This window comes from Bos indicus, chromosome 2 (genome assembly GCF_029378745.1).
Source record: "Bos indicus isolate NIAB-ARS_2022 breed Sahiwal x Tharparkar chromosome 2, NIAB-ARS_B.indTharparkar_mat_pri_1.0, whole genome shotgun sequence".
Classification (NCBI taxonomy): Eukaryota; Metazoa; Chordata; class Mammalia; order Artiodactyla; family Bovidae; genus Bos; species Bos indicus.
Window position 1 is genome coordinate 91,321,498 of NC_091761.1, and position 12,182 is coordinate 91,333,679.

Below are 12,182 nucleotides of genomic sequence, written 5' to 3' on the forward strand. Positions count from 1 at the left end.
CTTTTATTTGTAAAGTGATATCCTCTTCCTGGTCTAATGGCATGTATTCGTGACCAAGGACTACCCCTAGCTACAAGGGAGGGTGATGAGGAAGTTTTCTATATGAGCAGATTACTCTCTGAATAAAATTAGAATTCTATTAGTAGTGAAGAAAAGACTTAATATGTGTAATACACCAGCAGTGTCTGTCAGAGTATCCATGTAAAAAATTTGTAATGTTGGTTTTTAAAGAAAAAACTGTCTGCAGATTTATTAAAGTCTCTTTGTTTTTGCAAATGTATAGCACTTCAGTTAGGTTTGGATTTCACTTTTTTTTTTTTTTTGTCTCTCATGTTTCAGAAGAATGCTTTGCAAGCAATTTCTCCAGCCACCATGGAAGTTCTTATGAGAGTTTTGGCTGACTGTGATTCTTGGGAGGATGGAAATCCTGAAGAAGTGGGTAGGAAGGTAGAACTTACTCTGAAGTGCCTTACAGAAGTAGTGCATATCCTTCTCACTAGTAGCTCCGATCAGCGTCAGGTGGAAACCAGCACTATTCTGGAGAACTATTTTAAATTGCTAAATTCAGATCATTCAGCTTTACCTAATCAAAGGAGGTCCAGACAGTGGGAAAACCGGTTCATAGCTCTTCAGATCAAAATGCTGAGTGAGTATTAGATGAAGTTTATTCTGTTTGGTTTTCTTTGAATCTACTTGTTTTACATTTATATTCTCCATTTTCATTTAGAATTCACGACCATTGTATAGAAAATAGTGAATGTTTAATTCAGACTTTGTGTGACTGTTTATAGATTTTGACTTTAAAATAATGTGCAATTGATTTGTCTTTCACGTATTTGCTTTAGCAGTGACAAAATTGAGCCGTTATATTCTCTTTTGAAAGTTGTAATCCTCTCAAAGCATCAGTGTTAAAAAAAAAGAAAATCAACTGTGATTTTGAAATTTTAGAAGTAAATTTTCAGGAAGTGCCATTTGTAAATTTCTAACCTACAGCAAAGGGTCATATGTAATCAGTTTTGTATGTGCTTCTCTAAGATCTCTATGGCCATTGCTTCAGCATGGCCCTCCTCTTGAGAGTTTCTGGTTTCTTGTTTTGTTTTGATTCCTCAGATCCTCTGTGTGTGTGTCTTGCTTTTCTTTCTCTTTCTTTGTGTTGGTTGTTCTGTGTCCCTCTGTGCTTCTCTCTCCCCCTCCATTGCTTCCTCACCCAATTTCTTTCCCTCTCCTTCTCTCTGCTCCCTGCAGACTCCTTAACCAATATATGTGGTTTCTTTTTGTATTCTTATTAGATGAATAGGTATACTAATATTATTAACTGAGAGTTCTTTTTTATGGAAATAAAATATTTTCATTATAGCTAAACTAGAAAATTCAGAGAAGTTAAAAGGAAAAGGTTTTTGTATGCTGCCATCTGACGTAACCAACACTAATGGTTTGTTGTATAACTCTAGAGACTTTAAAAATTGTGTGGGTATGTGTGATGTCCAATTGAAAAAATACTGGACATCAAAATCTTAGTGAAACTTAATGATTCATTACAACAGTGTTTTGTATATAGATTCACCTTATATAGTTTGTATTCTATGTTATAAAATATAGTGTTTTAAAATTATAAATTTGAAGTTTATAAGGAAATTTGAGTCTCTATTGAATGGACTTCTTTTTTGTTACGAACTTTCATATTACCTATGTCAAATTCCCCTTGATTTCCAAGTGAGGACATTGTTTTTGGTAGGAAATAGGACCAAAGCATCATCACAAATAGATTAATTACCTAACTCTCATTTTCATGATGGCTATATGTTAATTTTATGTTGTATAAATGAAACTGTGTTGCCAAATATAATCAGGTGTTACTTATTCATAGCAAGTTGGGAACCACAGTTTGTTACACTTAAATTAATGGAAGAACACCTAAGTAAATCTCTGAAAAATATTTATAACTCATATATGCAAAAATAAATACTTTTTATAATAAAGTATAAAAATGTTCACTTTTCTTATGAAGAAATAAGTGCGTGAGTGAGAGTGAAAGTCGCTCAGTCGTGTCCTACTCTTTGCAATTCTCTAGGCCAGAATACTGGAGTCAGTAGCCTTTCCCTTCTCTAGAGAAGTACAGGATTTGTTTTCTACTCCACCTCCTTATTATTTCCTATTAATTTACATCTATTTGTCAGCTGAAATGCCTAAGTTAAATATACAGCTAGAGTGAATGTTTCTGTGATCCCAAATATTCCACTTTATTAATGGACGATTTTGTTTTTATTTTCCTAGATACCATCACAGCCATGTTAGACTGCACAGATAGACCTGTTCTTCAGGCTATTTTTCTTAACAGTAACTGCTTTGAACATCTCATACGACTGCTACAGAACTGCAAGGTATTTTTCTGTTATTACTATTATTATTGTCTTTAATTTTAAGCTATTATTTTATGTTTTGATTTTATCTCGAACATATTATAACCATAGCTAAATTTGTGGTAAATACACATAACATAAAATTTACCATCTTAATCATTTTTTAAGTATATCATTCAGTGGTATTAAATACATTCTCATTGATGTTGCAACCATTACCACCATCCATTCCCCATAACTTTTCATCTTGTAAAACTGAAATTCTGTATCCATTAAACAATTTCACATTCTCCTGTCCTTTCAGCCCCTGGCAACTACTACAGTTTCTGTCTCTATAATTTTAACTACTCTTAAGTACCTCATATAGGTGGAATTATGCAGTGTTTGATTTTTATAACTGGCTTATTTCATTCAGCATAATACCTCAAGATTCATCCATGTTGTAGCATATTGCAGAATTTCCTTTCCTTTTAAGACTGAAGAGTAACTCATTGTATGGATATATATATATATATGCCACATTTTATTTATTCAGTCATCTGTTGATGGACTCTTGAGTTGATCTTACCTTTTGGCTATCATGGATAATGTTGCTGTGAACATGAGTATTACAAATATCTCTTCCAGACCCTACTTTAAATTCTTTTCGGCATATGTTCAGAGTGGACTTGCTAGATCACATAGTAATGAAACTTTTGATTTGTTGAGGTGCCTTACTGTTTTCCATAGTGGCAGCACTGTTTTATGTTCCTGTCAACAATGTACAAGAATCCAGTTTCTCCCATATTCGCATCAACATTTGTTTTCTCCTTCCTCCTCCTCATTCTCCTCCTTTTCTTCTTCTTCCTCTTCTTCCTCTCTCTTATTTTTGATAATAGCTGTCCTAATGGGTGTGAGGTGGTATCATCTCATTGTAGTCTGATTTGCTTTTCTCTAATGATTAGTGATACTGAGCATCTTTTCATGTGCTTATTGGCCATTTATATTGTCTTTAGAAAAATGTGAGGTTCTTGGTGCATTTCTAAATTTTCTTTTTAGCTTTTTTGTTGTTAAGTTTTAAAATCTTTTTTTTGTTACACATTATTAAAATTTGGTATGAGCATTTGATAAGCATAGGTTTTTATACTTTTGTTTCATTTAAGTTTATTTCATTAGCATTTTCCAGAGAAGGCAATGGCACCCCACATCAGTACTCTTACCTGGAGAATCTCATGGACAGAGGAGCCTGGTAGGCTACAGTCCATGGGGTCACAAAGAGTCGGACACGACTGAAGCGACTTAGCAGCAGTAGCAGCAGCAGCATTAGCATTTTCATTTGTTATGATTTTAATATTTATATATTATTATATTAAGTGAATATATGACTTACTTAAATATTCCCATTAGTTAAGTATAGTATTAGTTAAGTATATAGATATTTAACTTGTTTCCAGTTTTGTTTGCTATTACATAATTCTTTAAAATTTCATGGGACAGAATTCTATTTCTAGTACACTATTAGATCAAAGAGCATACATTTTTTAAAGCAGGGAGCACTGTATGGAAAAAACTTATAAGTGGAAAATGTAGAAAAATAGAAAAACAAGAATACTATTAGGGTTCTTGATGTATACCTCCAATTTGCTTATTTTTAAAAGTTTTTACTGATTTACACTTGTAGCAGATTTGCATATGAGTACATAATAACTGATATCTCTGATTATTATATATTTGCATAAATATCAAGATGCCACCAAAAACCTTTTAGAGAGCTTCGTGAAAACCCTTTGAAAATAAAACTACTTCATAGAGCTTTTACTTTCTATTTGAGGTATTCCTTTCATGAATTCCCTGTTGAAAAATACTAGGGGTTCATTCTGATTTTGTGAGAATATTCCAGAATAAAAATTTTAACGTCAGCTCCTTGAATTTTTCCACACAGTTAGGAGAGTATCTTTGAAAGCATTATGTCACTATGTTGCTTAACTTACAGTAAAACTATGAAGAATAGCATAAAATAGTAAACAATATATTGATAAAATAAGTCAGAATGAATACTTACGAAGTCAACACAAGTACCAAATTACCACTGAAGCGTCAAGATTTCTCTGTCCACCTTTTAAAAATCATTCTTGGAGAAGAAATCCAAGGGAGGTGAAAGCAACATAAGAGAAATATTTGTAAAACCTTCTCTGTGTTGTAAAAATGCAGTGTGGCTTTATGAATTATAATGATAACTTCAGTGATAGACAAGATCTCACATGTGTAGAGAAACTGTTAATCACATACTACAGAAGGATGAATCACTAGGATAAAATAATTTCTACTAAAATTTTTGGTATGCATTTATACAGTATGTGAAACTAAGATATAATTTTTAAAAATCTCTGTCATATGGTCAGCAGTACCTTTTTTTTAAGAATACAAAACTGTTTGTTTGACATAGCTGTCATGACAACAAGCTAATATTTACTCTTTCTACCATGTTAGAAGTCAAGGTTTCTTATAATTTAGATCTTGAAACTTGCTGATGGTCATAATGTTTTAAAATTTAATTATTTGACGGTCTTTCCTGGTGGCTCAGTGATAAAGAACCCTCTTGCAAGTGCAGGAAACACTGGTTTGATCCTTGATCCACATGCCGTGAAGCAGCTAAGGCCATTTGCTACACTCTTGGGCCTGTGAGTTGCAATTATCGAAGTCCACAGGCCCTAGAGTCCATGCTCCCTAGAGTCCGTGCTCCATAACAGGAGAAGCCACTGCAGTGAAAAACCCACACATTGCAACAATAGAGTAGCCTCTGCTCTCCACAAATAGAGAAAAAGCCTGTGCAGCAATGAAGACCCAGCACAGCCAAAATAAAAAATAAGTAAATAAATAAAATTTAATTATTTTATGCCGTTTGGGCTTCCCTGATAGTTCAGTTGGTAAAGAATCTGCCTGCAGTGCAGGAGACCCTGGTTCTATTCCTGGGTCGGGAAGATCCCCTGGAGAAAGGATAGGCTCAGTTCAGTTCAGTTCAGTCGCTCAGTCGTGTCTGACTTTTTTGCAACCCCATGGACTGCAGCATGCCAGGCTTCCCTGTCCATCACCAACTCCTGGAGTGTGCTCAAATTTTGGGTACCCATTCCAGTATTCTTAGGCTTTTCTTATGGCTCAGCTCGTAAAGAATCCACCTGCAATGTGGGAGACCTGGGTTCAATCCCTGGGTTGGGAAGATCCCCTGGAGAAGGGAAAGGCTACCCACTCCAGTATTCTGGCCTGGAGAATTCCATGGACTGTATAGTCCATGGGGTTACAAAGAGTCGGACACGACTGACTGACTTTCACTTTCACTTTGATGCTATTTATCACACATTTTGCTTTTGAGAAGAAACCCATTTTGGAGAGGAAAGCTAGGTTTTGGGACCTGAGCCTTTTGTCCTGGCAGTATTCTGTATTTGTGGAATATTCTAGTCAGAATCCCTGTAAATTCCTCACTAAACATTAGAGTTATTAAGTTTTTAAAAAAATTTTGTAAAAAGTAAATGGCTCATAGCTTCATTGAGTTAACCAAGCCCCTTCACCATGATAAAGCTATAATCCATGATGTATTGGGATATAGTCAATTGACAGTGTTGTGATAGTTTAAGGTGAAGAGCAAAAGGACTCAGCCATACATATACACGTATCCATTCTCCCCTAAATTCCTCTCCCATTCAGGCTGCCTCGTAACATTGAGCAAGGTTCAGTGCGCTCTACAGTAGGTCCTTGTTGGTTATCCATTTTAAATATAGCAGGGTATACATGTCTATCCCCAAAGGACTCATTAAGTTTTAAAAACAAAGGAGAACCTTGGAAATAAACTGTCCCAACTCTCTTATTATACAAATAAGGAAATATGTCCTAAGAGATTAACTGACCAGTCCAGGGTTAATGCTAATATATGATGGAGGTAGGATTTCTTACACAGGTATTCTGACCCTAAGCTCATTGTTATATGTGGTTTTTTAACTGTATTATTTGTACTTAAAGCCACTGTTTAGTCAGTAGAAGAATGTTTTCTGTGTATTAGGTATAAGAGAATTACAGGTTTTGTTCACTGTATATACAAACATTTGGTGGAGATAGGTGATATGATTTATGAATGTATAAAAATGTTTGACATATTGTGAAAACTTAAGTTCCTAAATGTATAATAGGATGCTACAGATGTCTGATTGATTTCTGTTAAAAATTTTTTTTAAAAATAAGGAATGAATCATTTATTCTTTTATATAATAATACAGAATCAAGACAGTTGTCATTTAAATATTCATACCCATTTGAAGCATTGCCAACTAAAGTTTAAAGTATCATAAACAATTCATGAATTACATGGAAATCTTTAGGCTTTCTGCTGCAGTTTCTATGCTTTCTTTTTGCTCTTGCGTGACATTCACCAACCAGTTTAAATACGCATTAATTTCCTTGAATATTTGTGTAAAAACTTTTGAGTTTCATCATACTATAGCATATTTTAAATATAGTTCCAAGGAATCATATATTTACTTTTGCCTAGAAAATCCCATGGACGGAGGAGCCTGGTAGGCTGCAGTCCATGGGGTTGCTAAGAGTCGGACACAACTGAGCGACTTCACTTTCACTTTTCACTTTCATGCATTGGAGAAGGAAATGGCAACCCACTCCAGGGTTCTTGCCTGGAGAATCCCAGGGATGGGAAGCCTGGTGGGCTGCCGTCTATGGGTCGCACAGAGTTGGACACAACTGAAGCGACTTAGCAGCAGCAGCAGCAGCATGATGAACTTTAAATATTTAAGCATTATTTTGTTTTACTATATTAAATTTTGAAAGGGGAGATATGCTTTGAGTTAATGAAAAATTTTTTAAAGCTGTCCAAAAATATTTAAATTAATGTGAAGAAAATAACGGCAAATTTTTAGCAGCAAAGAGGATTCAAAACCATTATGTTGACTTCAGTACTTCGCTGCTGCTGCTGCTAAGTCACTTCAGTTGTGTCCGACTCTGTGTGACCCCATAGACAGCAGCCCACCAGGCTCCCCGTCCCTGGGATTCTCCAGGCAAGAACACTGGAGTGGGTTGCCATTTCCTTCTCCATCAGTACTTTGCTAGTTGAAATCATTTTTTTAAAATATACATATGTATATAAAGTTTCATTTGAGGACTTAAAATTCTGGAAAGCTTTTGATGTGGCCTTGCTCATCTAATTTGTTTTCTTTACTTTTTTCTCTTTCTTCTTTATATCTACTCTTTAAAATCAACTACCATAGAAATTCATCATCATGACAGTCTTAGTAGAAAATGAGAATTTAGGAGAGGAACAACAAAAGAATACCTTATGGAAAAGAGTGTTAGGAATGAATAGACAGAATGGTAAAGTTGAAAGCCTGACTTTGGGAAGCACACCTCTGGACACACATTGCCATAGTGACTTTTGACATTGAACAAGTTTCTTTTTATTTTTAAAATATAGATTTTTATTTACTTTGTAGAAAAATACAGTGTGGAGGTTTCAGAGGAAAAAGAAATATAAAAATATATTTTAAATATTTTTTACAATGCATATATATGTGCATAATATTTAAATTACTACAAAATATAATAACAATATTTATGTGTATATTTTTAATGTAGATGTATTTTCCTTTACAAAATTGGAATACTGCTGAGTGTTATTTTATTCTGCTTTTAAATATTTTATATCATGAGTCTTTCCATAGTCCATCATGTATTTTTTGAAAGATTACTTTTAATGACTGTAAATATTTCAACCCAGCAGTTCTCAAATCATGAGATCCCCAGGATCATTTTAGGGAGTCTTCGAAGTCTGATCTTAACCAAGTTTCTTTTTGAGGCTAATTTTCTTATTGAACTTTAACCAAAACAACATTATAAATGTCTGAATGCAGAAGCAAATAGGAGAGCTCATTTGTTTTCTCTTAAGCCAGACATTTAAAAAATGTGCAAAAAAATGTAAAAGCAGTGCCATCCTTATCAAAGCATATTTTGGAAAACAGTTATTTTTCATAAATATGTAATTTATAGATACTCCTAATCCCTGTTTCTAGTATACAAGATAGTATAAATTATGCTCAACTCTTGATAATTTGGGAGAGTACTACTGTAAATTTTTAAAAATTTATTTTTAATTGGAAGATAATTGCTTTTAGTGTTGTGTTGGTTTCTGCCATACATCAACATGAATTAACCCTGAGTTTTGAGAATATTGCTATAAAATTTTAAACAAAAATATGTGGTCATATAAATTTGGGAAATGCTACACACTGACCTCCCTTGTCAAAGTACATATTAGCATATTTGAGACTCTAAGAAGTATTGCTAGAAAGACCCCTTTTTTAAAGTTAAATAGTAATTCACAAGCATGCATGGCTACAGAACCATTACTACACATTATTTACTACAGTATCTTTAGTCTGTCTCAGTAGCAGTTTCCTTCTTTTCTGAGTCATTCTCTGCTGATTCTTGAAGAATTCAAGAACATTAACTAAGTATTCCTAATAATTATTTAATTATTGCTGTTGTTTCTTACTTTAGTAACTTTGAGTTTCAGAGAGGAATCAATAATAATTAATTATGTAGCATATGTTAGTTGGTCATTGAAAAAATGGATAGTTGATTGTCATTTTAAAGTGGTATACTTCATGAGTGGCTTCCTGGATTTATTTTCAAGAGACATGGCAATCCATTTAAGCTTCGCTTCTACTTATAGGTAACAATTTAATTTTCTTTCTCCATTATTCTTATCTCTGTTTTTAACAGCTATTTTTAAATGCTAACAGTAAGGTGGCAGACAAGAACGAGAAAGACCTTGCCAACAAATTACTGACAGAAATGAATGAGGACCAGGTATCTACAAAGCCTGCATCTTGTATCAGCTGAAGACCAAAATCAGTCAATGGGAGCACCTGTTCCTGTACTTTTCTTCTTATGTTTTAAAGTACACAAACCTTATCTATTTCTAATCTTGAGTAATTATTTTTGAAAATTATTTTAGAAATTAAAAATTGCTTCTATCTAAAAGATAAATATATTGAGATATTGCTGAGGGATATGAACAGTCAACAGTATCCCATGCATGTATGTGTATTTTCTTTTCATTTTGAGACATAAAGTACAGGAATGGGATCCCAGTTTCAATGCTGTCCACCTGGTGATGACTCCGTATTTTGGGGGCTTCATTTTCTAAGCATTGTGGTGTATTGGGATCTAGGGCTTTGTTCGTGAATATGTTTGATCAATTTTAATATCTTGATTCTTTGCCTCTTGTTGATAAATAATGATTATAATTCAATGGACAACCCAAATCTTGGAGGAAGGGAAGAAGATGCCCAACTCTTTGAGTCATAATTTAGCATATTTTTCTTTTCTAAAAATTCAGCTCTATATAGGTATCAGACAGAAATATAAAATTCATCTCGGTTTTAATTATGCATTATGTAATGTAGTTTGGAAAAATCTACCTATAAAAATTGCTTTCTTGTCTTTCCTAGAATGTCTGAGAGAGCTTACATACCCGATGTCTTTTATTAACATTATCTTAATGACCAGATGTATACACAGATCTACGGTATAAAAAGAGCCATGATAATCTATTATTTTTTCTTCTGGATGTGAAATATCAATTACAGTCTGCTCTTCTGTATTTCTCTAACAGTTTAGTTATCTTTTTTAGAGGTTTACAATTAGTATTCCTGATTAAGGCACTGTGTGCCTAGTTCTCTTCTATAGAGTCTAGAAAAAATCTTAGTTGTATGAAATTCTTTGTGCTAGTAGTTTTCACACTTAGTTGTATGCAGAATGTTTAATGACTATGATATTTATTATACCTGTTACATGTTTATTTTATATAATAGTGTTTAATAAACAAACAACATCCACAAAAGTCAAAATACCAGCTTTAAATAGCTTGCCTGAAAGTGGTAGAGGTTAGCTTACAGTGACAAAGATCTAATCCTTGCCCTTTTACTCACATCATTTTTAGTGGGAGGAAAAGAGGGGAATTCTATTTGTGGGATAATGAGTTTCCAGTCATAGTAATATGTTACCCAAAAGTAGATTTTGTGGACTGGTAATTTTTACAACTTTCTAGTCCTCAAACTTGGAGAAGGCAATGGCACCCCACTCCAGTACTCTTGCCTGGAAAATCCCATGGGCGGAGGAGCCTGGTAGGCTGCAGTCCATGGGGTCGCTAAGAGTCGGACACGACTGAGCGACTTCACTTTCACTTTTCACTTTCATGCATTGGAGAAGGAAATGGCAACCTACTCCAGTGTTCTTGCCTGGAGAATCCCAGGGACGGGGGAGCCTGGTAGGCTGCCATCTATGGGGATCGCACAGAGTTGGACACGACTGAAGTGACTTAGCAGCAGCAGCAGCAGTCCTCAAACTATGCTTTGGTGGTCAACTAAGTGCAATGATTAACATTCATATTCAGTTTTTTTTTTATATCATTGATATTCTATTTTGGTTTTGTTTTCATTTTGCTCTGAATGCACTACCCTGAAATTTAATACATCTCTTCTTATAGAGGCTTCCCTGATAGCTTAGTTGGTAAAGAATCCATCTGCAATGCAGGAGACCATGGTTCGATTACTGGGTCGGGAAGATCCCCTGGAGAAAGGATAGTCTACCCACTCCAGTATTCTTGGGCTTCCCTTGTGGCTCAGCTTGTAAAGAATCCGCCTGCAGTGCTGGAGGCCTGGATTCGATCCCTGGGTTGGGAACATCCCCTGGAGAAGGGAAAGGCTATCCACTCCAGTATTCTGGCCTGGAGAATTCCATGGATTGCATAGTCCATGGGGTTGCAAAGAGTCAGATGTGATTGAGTGACTTTCACTTTCTTCTTTTTGATGAAGCTTAAACAGACAAAATGGAGATGGTATTTATTTATTTTTCCTTACAGCTTTTGGCATTAAAGATTGCCATCTAAAAACATGACAGTGCTTATAGACACACACTTCATTTTCTGTTCTGCCTCAAATTCTGTATTTTATGTACAAATAGATGTACATTGTTGTTTGCAAATGTGATTGATAGATTGGTATAGGCGTATACCAATTCATTTATAAGACTGTTTTATACACCTTATTATATATGCTAATGAAATTTTAACCTAGGAAGTTTCAAGGAAAATTAAGACATATCATGATAGCCTTCCCTCCCTTCCTTTTGAGATTGTCCATTACTTTTAAACAGCATGTATGAAGCTTGGTTTTTTTTTTCCCTTCCCAAAGCATTTTAATGTAATGAGTGAATGTAGCCTTATTCTCTTTGACACATGGCTTATTTTCTGTCAAGTATGTAACTCGTCTTACAGGTTTTGCTGTTTCAGAAATCCATTTCATTGGAAGAGGAATGTATTGCATGTTAAATAATTATTTTTTTTCAGGTTTTCAGAGAAAAGGTTTCCTAACAATATAAATCTTGAATACATTTGTTAATTTCTTTCTTTTTTTCCTTTTCTGGTAGGTGTTTCAGGGACAGTTGGACTGTTTGGCTGTATCAGCTATTCAGGCTTTGACAGCAGTAATGAACAAATCTCCAGCTGCTAAGGTAAAACATAAGTCCTCAAGCTCTAAAAGGTTGTCTTAGATATACCAGTTTTCACTATGTAATTCCCAAAGTAATATATGAAGTATATAATACATATATTTTCACATATAAAATGAAATAGTTCACACAATATCTCATTTTTGCATAAGAATCACTTTGCTGATAATTTAAAAGGCCGATACCTATGGGCAGTGCTTTTATTCACTGAGGACTGACTGCAAGCTCTGGAGCTTTACAGCATCAGTCAGTGATTGGGAAGAGAGCAGTGGG

At 34.5% G+C, this 12,182-nt stretch overlaps 1 protein-coding gene across 2 annotated transcripts in view; it reads left to right on the forward strand.

The window, feature by feature from the left end:
• The window catches only part of NBEAL1 (neurobeachin like 1), a 159,797-nt gene that overhangs the window by 48,681 nt on the left and 98,934 nt on the right, over nucleotides 1–12,182 (forward strand). Inside the window, exons 8-11 of one of the 2 annotated variants that reach the window (XM_070770452.1) lie at nucleotides 340–646; nucleotides 2,275–2,381; nucleotides 9,120–9,206; nucleotides 11,829–11,912. In XM_070770452.1, the coding sequence (XP_070626553.1) occupies nucleotides 340–646; nucleotides 2,275–2,381; nucleotides 9,120–9,206; nucleotides 11,829–11,912 (585 nt within the window). The remainder of the gene's footprint in view (nucleotides 1–339; nucleotides 647–2,274; nucleotides 2,382–9,119; nucleotides 9,207–11,828; nucleotides 11,913–12,182) is intronic. The other variant, XM_070770458.1, reaches the window with a different exon arrangement.